The sequence below is a fragment of the Micromys minutus genome (genome assembly GCF_963924665.1).
Source record: "Micromys minutus genome assembly, chromosome: 19".
In the NCBI taxonomy this organism is placed as follows: domain Eukaryota; kingdom Metazoa; phylum Chordata; class Mammalia; order Rodentia; family Muridae; genus Micromys; species Micromys minutus.
In genome coordinates this window covers 39,051,926-39,074,020 of record NC_137954.1, presented here as the reverse complement: position 1 = coordinate 39,074,020, position 22,095 = coordinate 39,051,926, and the positions used below count along the sequence as shown (strand labels likewise).

At 49.0% G+C, this 22,095-nt stretch overlaps 1 protein-coding gene across 1 annotated transcript in view; it reads right to left on the bottom strand.

The window, feature by feature from the left end:
• The window catches only part of MLPH (melanophilin), a 33,513-nt gene extending 19,481 nt beyond the window's left edge, over positions 1-14,032 (bottom strand). The window contains exons 1-5 of the mRNA XM_080933497.1: positions 13,907-14,032; positions 8,726-8,859; positions 2,529-2,750; positions 2,294-2,406; positions 95-198 (exon numbers count right to left, since the gene is read on the bottom strand). Coding sequence (XP_080789623.1) covers positions 95-198; positions 2,294-2,406; positions 2,529-2,750; positions 8,726-8,835 — 549 coding nt within the window. The 5' untranslated portion in view covers positions 8,836-8,859; positions 13,907-14,032. The remainder of the gene's footprint in view (positions 1-94; positions 199-2,293; positions 2,407-2,528; positions 2,751-8,725; positions 8,860-13,906) is intronic.
• Between the last annotated feature and the right edge of the window lie 8,063 nt (positions 14,033-22,095).

The following is a 22,095-nucleotide window of genomic DNA, read 5'->3' as shown; positions in this document are numbered from 1 at the left end:
TGTCTGGAAGAGGTGTGAGGGAACTGGGAGGCATGAAGGTGGGCAGGGGACCTATGGAATTTATGGAGACAGACAGTGCCTGGGCAAGACTTACTTTGCTGTTGAGGGGCTGGTCTCTGGACTCTGTGTCCAGGTCTCCATCCTCATCCGTCTGCTCACTGTCTCCATTTCCTTCTTCCAAGCTTGGCTCAGATCCACCTGCAATTTACAGGCGTATGGCTCCACTCACAGAGGGCCAAAATGGGAGACCACTTAACTATCTCTGAATTAATCTTACTACTCATCCATCGACCATCATCTGTGAAGATTTAAATGGGAGTGGCCCCATAACCTTATACATTTGAATACCCAGTTGCCAGTTGGTAGAACTGTTTGGGAAGGATTAGGTGTGGCTTAATGGAGGAGGTGTGTCAAGAACTTTGATCTCCACCATGATGGTCACAGACTAACCCTCTGAAATAGAAAACCCCAAATAAAGTCTTCTAAGATGGTATCTCTTCACAAAAATAGAAAATCAACTAAGATATTCTCTCTCTTCCCCTTCCTCCCTTTCTCCTTTCTTTTATTTATATATCCGTCTACCCACCCAACCAGACAGCCTGTTCACCACTGAATACCTGCTTCTTTTTCTTTCCAGTTCTTCTGTCTTCCACTGGCCCACCGATTCAGAAACCCTGCCTAACATCTTCATCCCTTTCACAGCAGCGTACTGTTCTAAGGTGAGCCAGGGCTTAGATGGCTACCATGTCTCAGACTGTGTCCTAGGCTACAGTGGCTTTTGATCACTTTACGAACATTTTCATCTGTCATCGTGCCTGATGCTCTTCTGCCTATGACCAACCACCTGCTGGAGGGACGGGGGACCTGCTTCCCAGCTGGGCTGTGGGGTCATGAGCCTGGGAGGCGCTCAGATCGACTCTCTCCATCTCACTGCCACTGGTGCCTGCAGAGAGCACAGGGCAGAGGAGCACTGCTGCTGGTGGTGGAACAGAAGGGGTCTGTGTCAGCAGAAGCAAGCATTTGGGGTTTGGAGGCATCAGCTGACTTCCTGGGTTGACATCAAAAACTAAGCCACTCCCACCATCTCTTCAGCCCTCGGGATACTTTCAGATATGTAGTCTGACTTCTCTCTACACTGAGGATATTGGTCCCAGCCTCCCTAGTCACCTGTCTGGTCAATCATGTTACACAAGTGGCTTTCCATGTTCCTGCCTCAGAACAGTGTTCTCACTTCACTTGATTGGGAGGAAAGAAAACAAACAACAAACAAACAAACAAAGATGGAAGGCAGCAGAGGCCCCTCTGTTGACAGAAAAGTGGATCCTGCCAGTCTGCCAGGAAATTCTGCATGCAAATATAGGGCCTTGGTAAGGAGGAGGCGGCTGGGTACCTAGCAACAGGTGAGAATCACTTTTTTTCTCACACTAAGGCTGCTCCCTACAAAGATCCCATGGGTGGAAGGCCCCAGAAACAAGTCTCATTCTAAAGGTCTGCAGTGACACTGTGCCCAGGCTGGGTCAGCTCTCAGAACGGTCACTTTGCTATTTAAGTTGGTTTTTCCTTTGTCTTTTAAGAATGTCCTCTCTAGGAGGCCACCATGATATGATGGGTCAGCTGATAAAAGCACGCGCTGCTCATGCAGAGGGTCTAAGAGTTCCCAGCCCCCACACTGGGTCGTGGCTAATTCACAAGTACCTGCAACTCTAGCTCCAGGCTGCCTAATGTTCTTTAACATCCATAAACCTGCACTCATCTGAGTCTCACCCTAACATGGTTAATTTTTAAAAATCTTAAAAAGAAAGAAGCACGTGCTCTCTCCTTCCTTGTACTGAAGCCAGCAGGGAGAGCGAAGCCTTTGGGTCACTGGGCCTCTGCTAGGTTGCTGAAAATCCTGGCAAGGAAGTTCCTACGGGTTTTTGTTTGTTTGTTTGTCCCACAGCGCCACCTCCTGGTATTAATGGCAGTAGTTTTGAAATTGGCAGGTTACTGCAGTCAGGGAGCCTTAAATTCTTACAGTTCTCAAGATGGCCACACTTCTGAAACTCTGTAAACTTCTAAGTGACAGACAGCTCCCTGGTCCTCAACATGGTGTAAAATTTTAGAAACACACACACACACACACACACATCAATGACTTCAGATATTGGGGGTTGTTTACAGTAACCCCAGGGGGCTGGAACTCCACAAAGGGCACCAGAGAACTGCACCTCCCACAGGCACCAACCTACGAGTTCGAGGGTTCTATAACATTAAAGTGTGCCTGGAACATCCCTAGGCCGGGTCCTCCCTTTACCTCCACCCTGCAGCCGCCCGCAGAGAGACCGGATCACTTTGGCACTCCCGAAACGCTTGAAGCGAGCCCTCACATGCTGGTAGTACCACTCCAGGGAGCCAATCTTCAAGACTCTGCGGGGGAGATGGGTGCAGCCTGAGGCAGTGTCTCTCTGCCCCCCTCCCCAGCCAAACCCCCCAAAGGGACACACCAGGTTAAGACAACATTAGGGGCACTCTGCCTCCAGGCTCCTCACCTGGCCAAGTGGCAGGGGTCGCAGAGCCAGCCCTGTTCTTCTGGGTGGACATGGCTGCAGCTTTTGCACACGAAGAGGCTGCATTCTAGACACTGCCGTCTGCTGTTCACGAGGAGCCGATAGGGCTGCAGGCAGCGTGCACAGTGGGTCTCATTCAGATGGGCTGTGTCCGACAGCAACTCCCTCTTGGAGCTCTCCTTTTGTATCTTGCCCTTCAGCCCCCTTGGGAAAAATGGCATAAGAAATAAATCAGATAGCATGTTTCTACAACCGATGTGTGGGTGCACACAGTGTGAACGGGCATTTCGTATGCAGAGGACAGTGGCCAAAGCTGAGTGAAAGCGCCCACAGGCTCATTCATGGCAGAGAACCATCTTGCCCTCTTCCTGGAAAGGACAAATAGGTTGTGTGTAAATCATACACAATTTTGGTAGGCTAGAGACAAAACCTATGATTTTCACAGAAATGGCACTGCCCTTAAGTATTTCTGTGCCATTTACAATTGAACCCTGTGCCCTCTGTTGTGGGTAACAGAATTCTGAGGGAAAGCCAGGTGACATTTCCTCAGTAAGTAGTTTAGGGTGTCTTCCAGCAAGCACTAAGCTGAGGTCCAGGACTCTTCCTGCCGAGCCTAACGGAGGTGCTTGGCTTGGAGAGGCTCCAGACAGGAATCACCCTGTATCCGGAAGTTTTAGGAGAAACCTGTTCTTCGAGACTATCTGGTTTGAAGTAACATAGCTTCCTGGCAAGTCTGTCAAGTGGAACCAGCTGAAAGGACTGAAGTCTGAAGAATGTCTCCCAGATCCCAATGAATATACCCCATTTTGCTGAGTTTCACCCAATATCTGCCAAACATAATAGTTTTAGTTTTAGGTGGGATAACGGTGGTCTGTCCTTAGTGAGAAAAAATAACAAGACACTGGGTCTCCTAAGGACATTATATCTTTTGGGTCCAGGGAAGGTGACATCTGGTTTGAAGTGCCAACTTCAATGGCCAGCAAGAACAAGAAGAGTATGCATAGGAGAGACAGACAGACAGGCAGAGACAGAGAGAGACATATACACAGAGACAGACACACATACAGAGGGACAGAAAGACAGAGACACAGACACAGACCAGTCATAATTTTAAATGTTACATTGTTTTTATACAGTTTGGAATTAGAATACAATGTATCGGGCTTCTGATGGCTTCTTCACTCCGGTCAAGATATTCTGTTCTCAACTGTGTCTCCCCTTCCTCCCCTGAAGCTGCTATCTTTTTTTTTCCTAGTTAGTCCCGATTTACTCTTTCCTTTTCATGGAATCATCACCCTTTCTATTTCCCACTTCCCATACAATTGCTTCCTCCATCCAGGCAGACTTAGTGGCGCACATCTTTAATCCCAGCACTTGGGAGGCAGAGGCTGGCAGAGCTCTAAGTTTGAGGCCAGCCTGGTCTACAGACCAAGGTCCAGGACAGTCAGAACTACATAGAGAAACCCTGTCTCGAAAAAACAAAAAATAAACCAAACTAACAAACAAAAACACAAAACAAAACCCAAATGACAAAAACAAGAAACCGACCCCTCCCCCAAACCCCAAATAAATAAACAACAATAACAACGAAGTTCTAGCTCTTCCTCCCCTCTCATGATCCCTTTTCAGTCTTGTGACCCATAAACACACAAATATAAACACACATAGATACATACAAATGTAAACACACATAGATACATACAAATGTAAACACACATAGATACACACAAATGTAAATACACATAGATACATACAAATGTAAACCTTGTCTTTCTAGTTTGACTGATTTCACTTAACAAGATTTTTGGTTGCGCCCACTGTTCTGAAAACAACATAATTTCAATTTTCTTCATGGCTGCATAAAATCCCACTGTGTGCATATACCCCATATTCTTTATTGATTCATCTGTCGATGGTCATCTGGGTTGGTTCCATTTTCTAGGTATTTCCAACACTGGAGCAGTAAACAGGGATGTGCAGGTGTTTCTGTGGTGTGCTGACTGAGAATCCTTTGCATGTGTGTCCAGGCCTGGCATAGCTAGTTGAGATCTTTTCTTTTTATTTTCTTTTCTAACCTCCATATTGCCCTCCACAGTGGCTGCAATGAGTTTATATTTATTCCAACAGCGAACCAAGGTTCCTCTTCTCCACATCCTTGCCAGAGCTCACTGTCAGCTTTTGGCTCAGTGGTAGCCATTCTAACTGGGGCAAGATGGGGTCTCAAAGCAGTTTTTGTTCGCATTTCTCTGATGCCCAAGGATGCTGTTCATCCTTTTGAAGCATCTACTTTGTTTACAGTTCTTTTGAGAGCTCCCTCTACCAAATTCATTAGCCCACTTGCTGATGGCCGATTTGGTTTTTGGTGTTTAATTTTTATAATTCTTGTGATGTATTTTTATAACCTATTCTATTCTATTCTATTCTATTCTATTCTATTCTATTCTATTCTATTCTATTCTATTCCATTCTTGGTTGTGCTGTTAATCTCTTCCTGTCCCTAGTCTATGGGCTCAATTGTGTCTCAGAGAGACATATAAGAAGAGGCACAGTGTCTACAGACTTGGTTCCACCCACCATTTCAGACACTGGAACACAACACTGAACAGGAGCAACTAGCTACTTGTGCTGGCTAGGTTTTCTCTCACCTTTTATGGCTAGAGTTATCTGAAAGGAGGGAACCTCAATTGAGAAAATGCCTTCTTAAATCCAGCTGTGGGGCACTTCCTTACTTAGTGATTAATGAGGAAAGGCCCAGCCTATGTGGGTGGTGCCATCTCTGGGCTAGTGGTCCTGGGTTCTGTAAGAAAGCAGGCTGATCAAACTATGGGGAGAAAGCCAGGAAGCAACACCCCTACATGCATCAGTTCCTGCCTTCTGGTTCCTGCCCTGTTTGAGTTCCTGTCCTGACTTTCTTCAATGATGAACATTGCTGTGGAAGTCTAGGCCAAATAACCCCCCCACCCCAAGTTACATTTGTCATGATGTTTCATCAAGCAATAGAAACCTTAAGACAACTTGTTACCAGGAATGGGGTGTTTCATTGCTGTGACAGACCTGACCATGCTTGGGGGAAGACTGGGGAAGACTGGGGAAGACTGGGGAAGACTGGGGAAGACTGGGGAAGACTGGGGAAGACTGGGGAAGACTGGGGAAGACTGGGGAAGTGCTTTGAAACTTAGTGAGCTGCTCCATCAGATCTTGGAAGTACGGATGTTGAAGAAAATGCAGAAGATGGTGGCCTGCCTTGTGAAACTTCACAGGGAAGTTTAAAGATTATTTGTGTGTGGGGGGGGGGAGCGTTTGATCTTTTGAATTAAGATTACGTGGCTCTGGTTAGCTGGGGATGAAGAATGAACTGTTATTAACAAGATACCAGGACTAGTGAAGTGAAACCTTTGCTTTGCTGGGACCCTTGATGCTGGTCAGCTGGAACTGATAAATTAGCAGTGATCAAGAGGAGACCAGCATTGCTGAGGTAAAATCTGCTGGGGGAAGTGTTTCCAGAGTCAGCACACAAAGGCTGTGCTACAGGGGCGATCAAGGTTTTGCCATGCACTGGCAGCTGAATTCCATGACTGAAGAGAGAATCCAAGGCCAGACCGGATGATGGTAATGAGTCACTCAAAGGAATAGTGACCCCAAGAGCCTGCTGTGGGAGGCAACAGAAACTAAAGAGAAAGGGGTGGAGGCAGAGACTTGAAGGTAGGAGAGGTAAGGAACCCCTGTCAGAGAGATATGAGGGAAGGGGCGTAGCAGCTTTCCTGAAGACTCTGGGAAAGAAATGGTTCAGGTAGGTGAAAAGACAAACGCTGGGGAGAATGTAGGGGAGGAGATGTGTGAATGCAGGAGACAGAGGCAAAGCAGAATCCCACTGTCCTCTCACACCAGTGCTAAGCTCCAGCCCTGGCAGACAGATGATTTTCTCTGTCAACCATTGCTCTTTGCTGCCCTGGCCCTCATTGTCTGCAGAAATGCTGGACCTGCCAAGGGTGACTTTGCTTTTCTTAATTTTCTCCTGATTTTTAATTTTAATTTTATTTCAAGTGTATGGCTGCTTCTTTATCTCAGTGCATGTTTATGCCCCTGTCCATATGCCTGGTGCCCACGGAGGCCAGAAGAGAGTATTGGAGTCCCTGGAGCTACAGATGGTTGTAAGCCATCATGTGAACGCTGGGAATCAAACCCTGTTCCTCTGGAAGAGTGCTCTTAACTGCTCAGCCGCCTCTCCAGACCCTTCTGCTGATTTTTAAAAGTGCTCGTTTGCAGTCTGTGTGTCACAGTGACAGGTCTTTCATAAACGAACTCAGGAATTCCTGTGTATTTGCAGAGATCAAAACAGCACACTGACACCTATTTGCCTTTCTGGGAAGGCTAGCAGGTCTAATATTTGGTTAGTGGGCTGTGCCCTTTGACCAGGATGTACTATGTAAATGTATTTCAGTTACTCCCTTCCCAAGGATAGGAGTCACTGAGGCTGGTTATGCATGAGCCGACTGCTCTTTGTGGGTTTTGGGTCTCTCCAGTGATTCCCACTACAGACTCAACTGAGCATTGGACCTGACACACAGAGGAAGAGATGTTGAGAGGGCTTTAAATACTCATGCACAAGACAAGACAGAGTGCAGGCTCTCAAGTCCACCGAGATCTCCTTTGTACATAGTATCAGGCCACTCAGGTTCATGATGAGGGTGTCCCAGGAGGGAGGGGCTCACAAGTGGAGATTTAGCTGGCTGTTCTCATCAAGGTTTGCTTTGGCAATGCTGTGTTTGCGTAGTATAAATATAATAACATGTAAGTATATTTTCTGTACCTGAAGCTTTTTAAAGACCCAGGTGACTCATGCAGATATGGAATGCATGGACGATAAGAGACACACCTCTGGAATTCTCTTTCAGTTCAGGAACATGGGACAAGGAAACCTTACTGCAAAGGTTAGAATGATCTGGCCGGGAGATGTCAGGTTGTGGGAAACCATAAAATTAAACAACCAGCTCCTATAGCATGCTTCAAAGAAAAGAGAGAGAGGGAGAGCAGTATGTGTCTCTCTGTGTGTGTCTGTGTGGTGTGTTGTGTGTTTGTGTTATGTGTAGTGTGATATGTTTGTGTGGTGTGGTATGTGTGTGTGTGTGTGTGTGTGTGTGTGTATGTGTGTGTGTGTGTGTGGTGTAGTGTGTGTGTGTGTCTTCTTTACAGACTAAAGGAGACTAAAAAGACAACTGAGCTGGGTATCCTATAATTCCAACACTAGGGAGCCTGAGGCAGGAGGATCTTGAGTTTGAGGCTGGTTTGAGCTACAAGGTGGGACCACCATCAGAAGTAAGAGAAGAAGGAGGGAAGCAGGAGGAGTAGGAAAGGGAGAGGAGGAAGGGATGGAGGGAGGGAGAAGGAGGAAGAGGAGGACAGAGAATACAAATCACCAAATGCAATGTCTGGCCCCTATTTGAAGACAGGAATTTCTTCAAACACTCTTTGCTCCCAGCTTTGAGTTCTGGGGTTCAATGAGCCATACCCCCAATCTTAAGACCTCCACACGCTCTTCAGAGTTCACGTGGTCTTCACCCTCGTGCTTTTCAGGCTTGCCCTCGGTTGTCTACCTTTGCCTCCATCCCTTGGTTGCCTTCCTTTGCTTCCGTCCAGCCTTCCCTCAGGGTCTGCCTCACTCCTCATACAATGACCCAACACAGAGACAGAAGGAAGAGAACAGGAGCAGACAGGCCAATTGCCTTTCCTTGTGGGAAGAGGCAGAAATGAGGCAGAGGGAGATATAAGCAATGAGGTAAATCTTGGCTCAGGTTTTGGGGAGAGTGAGGTGCAGAAAGAGGGGTACTCCTCACATCACTGAACAGGACGGAAGCCAACCTCTGCCTGAATCCCTTCAAAGCCAAAACTCATTCACCAAATAACAAAGTTAGCCCCCTTTCTCTCTTCAAGGGAGGGCTTCAGGACCACGTGGCTCATGAGACACAGAAGTGAAGTCAAGTCCAAAGGAGCTCCTCAGAGAACAGAAACCCTCATTTCTATAACGAGGAAGCCCAAGCCTGAAAGGGAAGCCAGATCACGGCTTCCCTTCCACTTTGTTTACCCTTCTCTTCTGGCTACATACCCACCTACAACACCAGAGGTGACAGTCACTTGGGACATCAGAGGGCCTGAATCCCATGGCTCAGCCAGACACTTACTCGAGTCTTTCTTCTTCTCGTCTCCTGAGGTCGAAGTCCCGCTGAACTACTGCCCACACGTGTTCAGCCTCTTCATCTGTGAGCTTGGAAAGATCCAGCTTTTTCCCCATCTCTGCGTCTCATCCAGGCCACACCTAGAAAGTCACAGGGCCACAGCCGATCAACTCCAGGAAGCCCCGAGGGACATCAAATAAGTCACAGAGGTAGATCAGCAAAAACACCCACAAATATGCATTAGGCTAATTCGTTTTTTAAACCTACGAATATCTGTCTGGGGGCTGGGGCCACTTAATAAATTATGCACAGTTAAACGATGTAGTTATGTAAGATGTTAGTTCTTGTCCCCTGCCTCGGGTATACATACAGACACCCTCTCTCTTCTACTGTAAGATGGACTCATTACATTTGCTCATAAAAGAGAAAATCATGTCAAAACCTACTTCAGCTCCTAAGGGACACTGCCCATGACCTTCAGAGCTGACAGTCCTGGACTCAAAGAACAAGGGTGCTTCGGAGACAGGTTCCATGGGTAGGCATGGTGGCTAATCTCTACTGTCAGTGTGACTGGATTTAGAATAATCTGGATGATACACCTCTGGGTGTGTCTACAAGACGTCTGGTGAGGAGGAAAGACCCACCCTGAACGTGAGCAACACTATCCCATGGGTTCTTTGCTGAAGATAATGGATAGAAGAGAAAGAGCCAAGAACCAGAATTCATCTCTCTCTGCTTCACGACTGTGGAGTTGATGTGACCACCTACCTCACGCTCCTGCCACCATACTTGCTTCTGGTGTCTTTTGTGTGACAAAGAGCAATCTTTCCTTCCTCAGGTTGCCTTTGCCAAGCACTTTGTCATAGCTACCAGGAAAGATGCAAACACAGTAGGCAACGTTTGAGATGATCCCTCACTATCACATGGAGAAGGGGACCAGTCAGATGCTGTCACGAGGAGCACAGAAAGGACCTATGTACCAAGGTCAAACAGAGTTACTGTCCCTAGGGAGCTTAACAGTAACATAACCTCACTGACCACTAAGAAGGATTAAGGACCACTTCAAAAGTAGGGAATGACCAGCAAAGAAATAGAGCCCACTGTGTGGACAGACATTGGGAGGTGGTGCTGTGTCATGTTCTCAGTGAAGACAGGTGCATGAGGAAAAATCCTCTACTGTCATGCATCCCTGCAAACCTGGAAGTCTCTAACTTGCTTTCAAATTCCAAGATTCATCCTCTACAGCCACCAGTTAGAAGCAGTCAGGACGAATGTTTGAGAAGAACTGGCTCCGGGTCAGAGAAGTACTGTAATCTGACCACACAGAGGTTAATTGTGGCTCCTAACCTCCGAACTCATTAGCCTGAGGCAGGGGGATCTCTGCTTGGAGGTTAACCTGGGTTATATAGTGAGATCGTGTCTCAAGAACAATTTCAAAACTAATAACAAGAAATGCTGTGATGACTAATCTTCATTGTCCAACCTGACTGGATTCGGGATCATGTGGGAGATACACCTCGATGTACGTCTGTGAGCACATTTTCAGAGAGGTTTAATGGATGAAGGGAGACTCACCCTGAATGTGGGGAGCACCATCCCACGGGCTGGGGTCATTAAAAGGAGAAACTGAGCTGAGTGCCAGCACTTATCTCTGCTTCCTGGCTGAGGGGGCATTGTGAGCGGCTGCCTCACACTCCTGCTGCCGCAGCCCGAGTCTCTAATCGTGAATCTCCACTATGACTGCTTCCTAAAACTGGGCGAAAGTAAATCCTTTTGTTCGATGGCTTCTGTCAGCTCCCTTTCTCCCCCCCAGAGCAAGGAGAAAAGTAAGTAAAACAGGTTAATATCAATAAGTTAATAACATCCAGGCAGATGCTTTTAAAGTGAGTCCGGAGTCCACGGCTGCCAACCAGCATGGCCCCCAACATTGTGTGTCTTCGAACTGGTGAAAGATAATTTCTCCATATTGTTCCACTCACCCCGTAATATTCCCAACCTCTAGCACAGTGGTGATTTTGAGGAATGCATTCAGAGGGTGCCTCGGGAGGGCAAAAAGTGTCACAGGAGCCAGTGTACTTTCCGGGCTGCCCCCTCAGAACACGTGGTGTCTTGCTTCTAAAGAACAGAACAAGACGTTCTTATTTGATGGGTGACTGGGGCTCATTCATTCCGAATTCTCACCGCTTTAGAGCAAGTGTCTTATGGGCCCCTCAAGTCCTATTCTTGGAGCCATTGAGCAGCGTGACCCTCAGCTGAGGGCTCTCCCCCTCTCTCCCCCTGAAGTAGAAATCAAAATCTGTGGGCGCTCAAATCTTGAGTGTGAAGGAAAAGTTAGAGGAGAAGCCACCTCTTTTCTCGTCCTCAGAGTTTGACCCGACTAATAACCTTTTAATTTGTTTTTAACATTTTTTTAAAATTTATTACTTTTTAAATGGTTAGTTTTTGAGGTTTACGTACAAACTAACGAGCTTCATCAAGAAATCCTCACGAGTATTTGTCATTATACAGATGAGGAATTGGTTGGATGTCAGTATTTTGAGATGCCCAGACGAATAGTCAGCGGCATTCCGAGGGCATGTTGATGGCCCAGCTCAGTCCAGCATAGGATGTGCTGAGCTGAAGTAGCTGAAAGGCTGGCCCCTTGGCCAGGCATGGTCTGCAGCCTCCAGTAGGCCAGTGCGTACTGTCACTCCTGCCTTGCTTGCTCCTCACCAGTGGCTCTCGATATTGTAAACGTGTACTTACAACCGTGAAGGACAGAGGATGTGCCAGACCACAGCTCAGGGCTGCCCAGTGTCTGGCCAGGCAGGGGGATGGGTGTCTGTTAGGACAGGGCAGTGCCTCCAGGCTCTGGCTGTTCCTTGTCTGTGCTGATAACCCAGTCACGAGCTTCCTGAGCCCCAAAGCACTCTCAAGTTCTCTTTGCTCCAGTGCTCAGCTTGAATCCTGTTTCAAACTGCTGAGATGCCAGCTGACCCCAGTTACTCAATGATTCTAATGGGGAACAAGGAGGTGTCAGAAAGAGTGACCAGCAGGAAGGAGGGAGGAGAGCTAAGACAGACTGCTCAGACCTGACTGCAGGGAACGCTCTCTTTATGTATTAAAGGTTTGAATGAACACTTTGGCCACACTGAAGGAAAACTTACAGATAAACACACGGCTTATCTGTGTTTACAGATAAACACGGAACCTGGTGCATCTGTGACTATGAGCAAACAAATTGGCAAGCAACTCATCGAGGCCAGGTGACGGGCAGGATTACTTCCTGTCTGGGCCAGGGAGGCCCTGTGGATAAAGGTGTAAACAGCGGTGCCAGTTATGACTCCTCTGGAGCTGTCTTCAGAGCTTCTGGGTGTGGTTATGTGTGTGTGGGGCTTACACCACAGGGGTACTAGGGCCTCCAGACTCTAGAAGCAAGATGAAGATACTGCCACTCAGAAGCACCCCCTTCCCCCACAGAGGTGCCAGGTGTCACTGTGAAAGACTTCTTCTAGAAGCCAGGCTGCCTGGCATCACTTCTAGCTTGATTCTCATTGGTTCTGGGGGAGCCTCACTTATCCCTGGCTATTGGTTCTGATCTATATGCGAAGCTTCCACTCCAGCCTGTGGCAAGAACCGAACCAAGGGCAGCCACAAAGTCCGAAGCCAGGCTTCTAAACCACAGGCAGTTTGGTGCGGACAGGCCCCTCCTGCTCTCCAGACCTCAGCGTGAGAGGGTGGGGCCCATGGGTAATCCTGCCCGTCAGCTGGCAGATGCTGAGTTGTTCCTCAGTTTGTTTGCTCACAGTCACTGGTATGCCAGGTTCTGGGACAGGTGGCACTAGAGGCAGATAAGCCAATCTTTATCTACAAAGGTAAGATGCTGGGATCGTAGTCTTAAGAGGCACCATGGTGGTAGGGTACAGTGAGCATACGTGTTAGGGATGTGTGTGTCTCCTTTCAGAAGACGCATTTGGAAAGAATAAGACAGTGAACCCTAAGAGGTTTTAATTGCATGGCCAGGACACATGGTTGTCCTGCATCAACACCGAGGGAAGGAAATATTATCATTGGCCAAAGAGGCTCTGGGGTCCTCTTTGCCCCTCCCTAAGCTCTCCCCTCCCCCAGTGCTCAGCAGCTTTTTGGGGTTACTAATGCGTCAGGAAAACCAGCTTTTTATGTATGTGCCTGAACTAGGTTTTCAGTCCTGTGAGGCACCTGCCATGGTACCCAGTGTGGAGATAGGACACTGATGCTGGGTAAGATGAAGGAGCACACCTCCCCACCTTGCCCCGTGCTGCTTTGGTTCTAAGAAGTGACTTGGGCAGGGAGGGGTGATGCTCATGGTCAGGAAACCATGTGTTGCTGTGTCTCACTAAGGCCCTGTAATCAATTGGGGGGAGAGGTGGGTGTCAAATGACATACATCTGGGCCAGGGAGCCATCAGGCCCAGGGGTGCCTCCACCTTACTGCCCAGCTACCCCTGGTCTTTAGCCCATCCCTTTATTGAGACTTAAGGCCTGGGTATCTAGGGGAGTCTCGAACCCTCACTATCACTCAAAGCCCTCAGAAGGAAATGGGAACAATCTGCTTGGCACACCAACAAAACAGACAACTGTGCCATTCCACTTCAGATGAAAGCAAAGAGCTATGTTTTTAGTTCAGATCAGTAGGACATAGGTGTGTGCTCTGTGAAATCCTCCTAGATCTGTGAGACTTAGCTCCCTCAAAGGCTTGGACATAGTGGGGTGACGCCCGAGGTGCCAACAGCTCACCTTTCTTTTCACATCTTCACAACAAGGAGGAGGGCCTAGGGAACCCTAGGGAACCTATGGTCCAACAAAAATTGATTCCACTAAGTCTGGTGCTTCAGAGGTCTGGAGAAGGGCAGGTGTCTTCTTCATGCACCGATCTGCTTTCTTCTCCCCCCCTGACCCTCAAGACTAGTTGGGCAGCCAGGAGGGTTTCTGTACAAATAGCCTCTCACCCTGGGCTCCAGTCCAAGTCTCCCCGGGGCACCAGTTCAAAGGAAGCTTTTGATTCAAACCAACTGTTTAGCCCCAAATGGGCTCCCCAGTGATTTAGCTCACTGTGATTGAGGCATCCAGAAGAAGTCCTAGAGTTTGGGGGTTCTGTGTCCCTGAACCCTCCCGGGGCCAGATTCCCTCTCCTGGGAGTTCTGCAAGCCTCAGGTCTTTGTGCACTCACCAGCCTCTCTCCTGGGAATGCTCAGCCTCTGGCTCTGGCTCGGTGAGTCCTGGCCTCTGCTTCTTTCTCTTAGGTCCTGAGAGAAACCCCAGGTACCAGGACCACTGTAGGGTCACGGTGCACTGAGCCACACAGAGCTGAGTGCAGGGATCCAGGCAGCTGTGGCACCGGCCCTGCCCAGCTTGTGGCTAAGATCACGTGGGCTACTCCTGTCCCGCCCAGCTCCGGGATCACTGTGCACCCCAGGGTGCCTGGACAGGCCCAGAGCAGAGCAGACACCAGTGGCTCTCCTGGGAGGGGCTGGAGTGGTTTGTGGAGGACAGAGCCTCCTTGTCCCTGAGCCATCTGAGAACTGCATACATCTTGGGCTTTTGTGCTCAGTTCCACCACTGGGCTCTGGTCCCCCACAGGAGGGACCTGCTGGCAGTCTACACCCCCTGGAACTCGGTTCCTCCTTGAATATTCATTTTAACTCTGAGACAGCTTCACAGACAGGGAAACTGAGGATCAGAAAAACACCCTATCCAAAGTCACCAACTAGTCAGTGAGACTGTGAGCCCAGGGTTTCCAGCCCGAGTCACAAGTGCCTCAGGGCCTCAGACGGACTCACAAGTGTCCCCCAGCCCAAATGAGCAGTCTGGCCAGGGCCCTGACTACTGTAAAACGTTCAGTAGGTCTGTGGTCTGATCACTCTTCACCCGGAGATCTGCCCTGGATGTAGAGAGAATCACCCCATGTCCCCAACATAAGAGAACCCTAACCTAACCCTGTTACAAAAATACACTTAGCCAAGTGTGTGCTAGTTCACACACAAAATTCCAACACTTGGGGGGCAGAAGCAGGAGTTCCAGCCAGGCCAGCCTGAGCTACAGAGAGAGACCTCTGTTCTTTAGGAACAACGTTTACAATTCAGTTCTGGCATCTGCAAAATAGAGACAGGGACATAAATAAAAAATAGCTCCAGGATGGACAGATGTGATGACAGCATTTCTTCCCCATCAGCAGAAGAGGAAAGGGAACCTTAGAAGAGTTGCATTAGGTCATCTGCAGATATGTGTGTGTGTATGACTGAATATGCGATTGTGTGTGTATATGTGTGTTTGTATGTGCATATGACTATGTGACTCTCTCTGTCAGCATATGACTGAATATGTGATTGTGTGTGTTTATGTGTGTGGGTATGTGACTGAGTATGTGATTGTATGTGTTTGTGTATAGGCATGTGACTGAGTATGTGATTGTGTGTGTTTATGTGTGTGGGTATGTGACTGAGTATGTGATTGTGTGTGTTTATGTGTGTGGGTATGTGACTGAGTATGTGATTGTGTGTGTTTTTGTGTATAGGCATGTGACTGAGTATGTGATTATGTGCCAGTGTGTACTGAAACCAGGACGCCATTCTACAGAACTGAAATTCGGATTTCAACTAGTGAACATGACACTGCCTGTCAGGGCCTTTTGCCTTTTGTAGACTTCCTGCCTCCATGACATTCTCATGGACATGCCGGAGAATCTGGTCCAGAATCAGCTGCATCTAGTAGCCACCCTCCTCTACATATCTGTGTGAGGACTTTTGTGTGTGCCAGTGAGGTATATGCATGTATGTGCATGTGAGTGTGCATGAGGAGGCCAGAAGAAGACATGTGTACCATTTTTCTATCACTCTCCACTATATTCCCACGAGACAGGGACTTTTACTGACCTGGAACCTAGGCTGGCAGCCAGCAAGCCTAGATACACACACACACACACACACACACACACACACACACACACGTGTATAATATATAAAGAATATGTAAGCATGTATATTATATTTAAATGTAAATGATGAATGGACACATCCTTCCCACAAAGAATTTATTTATTGCAAAGAGGAAGAATGTGGTTTGACCACAGAGAAGCCTTCATGTAGGGGTGATAATGAGCACTCAGAGTAATGAGACAAGTTGAATCACTTTCTCTCTCTCTCTCTCTCTCTCTCTCTCTGTACACACACACACACACACACACACACACACACACACACACACACACACACACACAGTCTGGGATGGCCTGGAACTCACTATGTAGAGCAGTCTGGCCTCCGAACTCACAGATACTCTCCTGCTTCTGCCTCCCAAGTGATGGGATTAAATTGTGTGCTACCACGCCCAGTTGTGTTTAGGTGAAAGCTGGGGACTTAGACTCAGGCCCTCATGCCTGCTCTGCAAGTGATACCACCCACTGAGGCATCTCTCTAACACCGCTGTCTCTTAATATTCGGATAGAATTTCCTCCTCACGTTTTCCCTGGCTTCCGGGTTATGTGTAAATTGTATAGGTTGCTCCTAACCTTGGATTTGCCTGGCATTTCTTGTAATTTGGAAGGAACCATTGGAAGGGATCTTTCAGAAGCAAGGCTGGCTTCTCTCTGCTGTCGGCCAGGCAGTGTGTAATTAAACTTCTGTTCTGGAAATGTTAGGAGGTAGGGCCTGGCAGAGGAGGAAGTGGGTTCGCAGGTGTGGTTCCTCTGCTCCAAGTCTATAAGGTAGACAGCTCTGAAACATTTCTCTACCACAGTGCTCAGCCCCATGGAGCAATGGAGTCAAATGACTGGACAGAAGTTTCTGGAACTCTAAGCCACACTAAACCGTCACTCTCTTAAGTTACTTTCTCATATCTTGTCACAGTGACAGATCTCTCTAACACAGACTTTTTGGCAGTTATCATAAATGTGTTTCATAAACCCATGTCATAAAACATCCCAACAGCCAGTTTTAAACCACCAAGCAATCCACCATTAATCCCTGAAGCCAGGAGGCTGGAGTGTCACCGTAGGCTGTGCCATCTTGGAGGAGAACTTCAGCCATATACCTTGTTTGCTGTTTATATAGTGGAGGCAAGGCCCAGCATAGAATAGCACCATGCAGTTCACACCAGTGACCATGTCCCTTCTGGACTAATAAGTCTCTATTCCATGCAGGGGAGGGACACAGCTGAATGAGAATCTGTGTGTTTCTCTCTTCCTTACAGACGATACAAGAGAGACCTTCTGTAGAGTGAAAGTGAGGGACAGAGACCCCCAAGGTCAGTGTCCCTTCACTAGAAGAAACTTCTTCAGTATTCTGCATGTTTCCATTTTTTCTGGTCTGGAATTCAGATGGTGGGAGTAAGGTGGTGGTGTGGGGTGTGATGGGAATGTGGGTAGGTTTGGAGCTGCCAAGAGTGTATGGCTACTCGGAGGAGACAGGTAAGAAACAGGCTTCCCTAGGAGAAAGAGATAAGGATCATGGGTGGAAAGACAGGCTTGAACCCCTGTGTTGTCACTGATCTATAGTTACAACTGGTGTAAGCCACTGTCAGATGGGTTCCATGTCGTGAAAGTGACTGCAGGAGACCCCAAGACGATGGAAAGGAGGAAGGTGGACCTGCGTGTTCTCACAGACTCGAAATTTGGACGTTCGGTGGACTCCAAAGCAGTCCCTGGTGAAGACAGACTTTCCTGTTGCTTCCTGCGCTTTAAGACACAAGGGCTTCATATTTTCTCTTGTTGAAAGTACTTTTTTGATCCTCCTGACTCAGCCTTCCCAAGGCTGGGATTGCCGATTCCCCCTTGCTTGCTTTGGTCTTCTATTTGCTGGGTACCAGGAGATGAGGACCTGGGACACCCTGCAGGGCGAGTCCCTCCATTCCTAGGTTGTTATAAGGCCTTTGATATCCCTTCCTGGCAGGGTGCTTCTGGGATAATAGGGAGGGGATTCTCCAGGCTAGCCTCTGGGACCCAGTCCTGTGCAGGATGAAAGCAGTGTCCTGTTGTGACTCCTCCACACCGTGAAGGGGCAGCAGAACCACAGCTGGTGGACCTGGGCACAGTACCAAACCAACACCAGCAAGAGTGGGTAGTCACCTGTCACAGTCAGCTGACCGGGGTCAGCCAGGTCAGTCTCCCTGCATTTAATTCAGGAACCCCTTCACGGGGCCCCGACTTTTTTTTCCAAAGAGGGTGAAGCCGTGTTTTAACTTTTGCTCTCTGCCTCCCTGGTCCCCCAGGGTCCCCTTGTTCATGCCCTCCCCCTTCCCAGCCTGGCTTCCTTCGAAGCCTCTTGGTGAGCCGCCAGCCAGAGTGAGTCACAGAGTCCGAAGGGCAGGGCTGCTGCGGCTTCTGTGCAGGGCGCCCGCCCTGTCTGTCCCCGCTGCGGTGGCCCGGAGCCCACCCAAGAGGGTGGGGGAAGACACTGAGGATCAGGCCACCCACTCCTGGGACACTGTTGCCTTTTGTTAGAAGACCTTCATTGGGGACCCCAGCTCCACCACCCTGTGTTCTGGTGGCCCGTATTTCTAAGCAGAACCATACCAAACCGCAACTGGGTTACCAGCTTGGGACCCCTATGAACAGTTTTCACCCACAAACTTCTTAGTGCTCAGTTTTGTTCTCCTCCCTCTCCTCCTTCCCTTCTGTTCCCTTTCTTCCCCCTCCTCCCTCCTTTCCTGGATCCCTCCCTCCTCCCTCTCCTCCTCCCAATACTAAATTAAACAAACTAAGTACACTCCTGATGCTCTCTGGCTTTGGTTATTGGCCAGGCTGGGGGACTGCTTTGCAGAGCTTGGGAACTGGCTCTGCTCCAATTTTCTTGGGGAGTCCCTTGATAGAGGTGGAATGCTGGGATTTTCCACCCCTCAGGATCACTAGCCCATTGCTTATTTGGACTCTAGGGGCCCTAGGCCCACAGGGAGCCACCCACATACAGCATCCTGGGGCCTAAGGTCAGGAAAGCCCCCATCTCTCTGGGAACCACAGCTGGGCCCTGGGAAAGCCCTACAGGCCAGCCTTTGGGACGTCACTTCTGGCAACATTGTGACAGGCAGGGCATCACCATGAAAAGGCTGATGTTGGGGATAGGTGCAGTGGGCTGTGTGTGGGAGGGGAGGGGCAGGCTTTGTTTTTGGCAGAAGGTGGGGTAGAGGGTGGGTGGGACACCAGCTTGCCATTCCTAGAAAACATTAAGAAATGTGGCATGTCAGGGATTATGTGGCTTTGGGACAGCTAAGAAAGCCTCCATGGCTTTGGAGATGTTCTTTCTGAGTTATCACCGGTGAAGCGTACAAACTGATAACACTCCTCTGGTCTGCTCACACCTATAGGGACGTCTGGGTTTGAGGGCTAGAAGACTCAGTCTTCCTTATGAATGCCCTGGGGGTTTCTCCTTTTCTAGGATTCGGCTTGATGTGGCAAGATGGAGTCAGGCCCTCATGGAAATGAGTGCCCTGGGGGACAGAGCCGAAGACCATTCAATGCTTACCTCCTGGGGACCTGGGTCTGTGCACCCAGCTACAGCCTGAGATGGAGACAGGGAAAGTGAGTGGCCAGGTTCTTCTGACAAAGGTGTGGTATAGTTAAGCCAAGCAATAGAGGTGATCCCTCCATTCATCTGGCCACAGAAAAATCCTTAAGAAAAGCAGAGGATGTGGTTTCAGGACAGGGTAGTTCTGAAAATATTGCCCCAGAGCTTTGGTGCACACTGCATCCCACACCTAGTTCCTACCAAGCTTCCCAACCCCCCCCCAACTAAGTCCCTTTTGGGCCTCAGTGGCTGAGCCCAGTGAGAAGACAGAGAGAGGTCAAGGATGGTGGTGTTGGGGGTACTGCCCACAAACAGTGGGTGTCAAGGAGACAGAAGAGACCAGAGAAGAGTAGAAGGAAGTTTCTGACTCCAGTAACATGCTGGCCTTGGATTCATGGGCCTTTGGGCCTTTACCTGTCCTCCTCAGTAGGAAGCAGCAGGCAGTGTAACGGTCCAGCAGGAGTGTGCATATTCTAGAGAGACATTCCAGCCCCTCCATCAGACCATCAAAACAAAACCCCATGAGATAGAAGCTTTCTCAGGAATCTCATGGTTGGTAAAGCAAAGGGCTGGAACCCCGGTGCCAGCCAGAGGAGGATCTTGCCTCCTAGGAAGAGATGTCAGTTGAACAGTTAGTCAGGTCACCTTCTGGGAGACTGGAAGCAGATGACAATGGCCCATCTTGATGGAGACTGCTCAGTTAGGTGTGCTTCTTGCTCTGCCCTTCAACCTACATCTCATGCCAGCACCTCAAAGCTGGACTCTCAGGGGCCATTCAACCCCGTCATCTCTTCCTCTCCTGCAGGGTGGCTACGCTGAGTGAACCCTTCTTTCTGCCGTACATTTATTAAGCGTCTCATCAAATAACCAGCTGATGGCATGTGGCCGAGCCTGGCTTGTTAGGGCTGCCAGGACCCAGCCTCGTGTTCTGAAAGCTCCAGGGCGTAGCAATGGTGTGAGCGGCTGCCAACTTTATCCCAGGCCACCTGCTCCACAGGTTGCGTGGGCTCTTGGCATTTTGGGGGAAGAGGGTGAGTCTGTGGGATTTTCAGAGTTCCCCAGCACCTGTGTCTGGCCTCAGCAATGGCTGCTGGGTAAGTATTAGAGTCCCAAACCTCTGCTGTCAGTTGGGTTCTGGGTGGTGCAGCTCTATACACCGGCAGTTATTCATCAGTGGAAAAGGGACCTTGAACCCCAGGAGATGGTGTCTCTAAAATGGCAGTACCTGGAACCTCCAGTGGGGGGTGCTAGCTACACTGGCGTCATGCCAACCCCCAGCTGAGAGTTGCCCCTGCCTCGTGTTGCTCACACTGGCTTCTGATGACATGGGGATGCTATAACCCTTATACCATCTGAGGCTCTGCACTAGGCATCCTTCTGTAACCTAAGCCAGTCTCTACAGCTGGCCTGCGGTAGAGATATCCTTACTTACTGTACCGGAAGAGGAGGTCCTGAGTCTCATGGAGGTGGTGACTTTACAAAAGGGCCATGCGCAATGCATGGTGGAGCAGGGTCCCAGCCAGGCTAGTCTGAGGCAAGCCAGACTTTTGTGTCTTTTTGCTTCACACGTTCTCTTTAAAGGCCACCAGGTTGCTGAGGTCTCTGAGTGGCTGGAGGCCGTTGATTTAGTGATGCCGAGCTAGGCTCTCGGCTGGAGTCACCTGAACTTTTTCAGACAGCAGAAGTCCCCTGGACCTCTAATATTCTGCCTTTTGAGATGCCATCTCCACTCCTGGCCCAGGCAACAGGCTTCCTTGTCTGGGATGTATATTTCAACCATCCTTCCGTTCTGTTTTCTTTCCTGCAACCAAACATTCTCATAACCTCGCCAGATACCTGCTTATCCCTAAGGGAAGGAGGCCAGGAGAGCCAGGGCTTCAGGGTCAACAACCTTGGTGGTCTCTGCCTACAGGTTTCCTGGGTGCAGGTCTTAACTGACTTGTCTCCCCAAGCAGAGTGGATGGTTTCTTCGGGCATCTGGTGCCCTCTTCTGGCTGGTTTGTGTTACTGTATGGGCTCTAAGGGCCCAAGGTACCTAGGGTGATATGCAATGTATAGTAGGAATTAATACAGAGTTGGCCCAGCCCTCTGGCCATGTCTGCTAGTGAAACTTCCATCGTGGAGCTGGGTGTTCAGTCCCCATGATGATAGCCCTGTCTAGCCTCCTGTGGAAAGTGGAATCCCACTAAGCTCCCTGTTTCTCTCAAAGATGCAACACCCCCTCCCTGTTGCCTTCCAACACGGCTGAGGTCTGGACCAGCTGTTGCTACCTTCTTGATTCTAACATGGGCTTTGTAGTGGCTATTCCTGGTTGTCAACTTGACTATATCTGGAATGTACCACAATCCAGAATTGGAAGGCTCACCTGTGATCCTGATCTTGAGGCTGGGAGATACAAGTTTCTGACCCGGACCTTGGCATGAAGATCTCGAGGCACAGTGGCTATGAATCCCAGGAGACTAAGGCAAGAAAATCTCTGAGTTCAAGGTCATCTGAAACAAAGCAAGTTCCAGATCCAGGCATGGTGGTTCACACCTTTAATCTGGGACACACCTTTTTTGGAGACTTACATATACATAAGAACATTGGAAGAAGGAAGGCTCTCTCTCTTCACCTGCTTGCCTTGTGGGACTGAACATCTGCTAGATCCTCGGACTTCCGCTCACAGCTGCTGCCGACCATTGTTGGGGAGTTGAACTACAGACTGTAAGTCACCAACAAATTCTCTTACTATATAGAGACTGCTCATAAGATCTGTGACTGTAGAGAATCCCGCCTAATACAGACTTCATCTTTAAAAGTGCGATGGAAGAGGAGTTGCTAATGAGAAGTTGCTTCCTTATAAACGAGCAGGTTACATTGT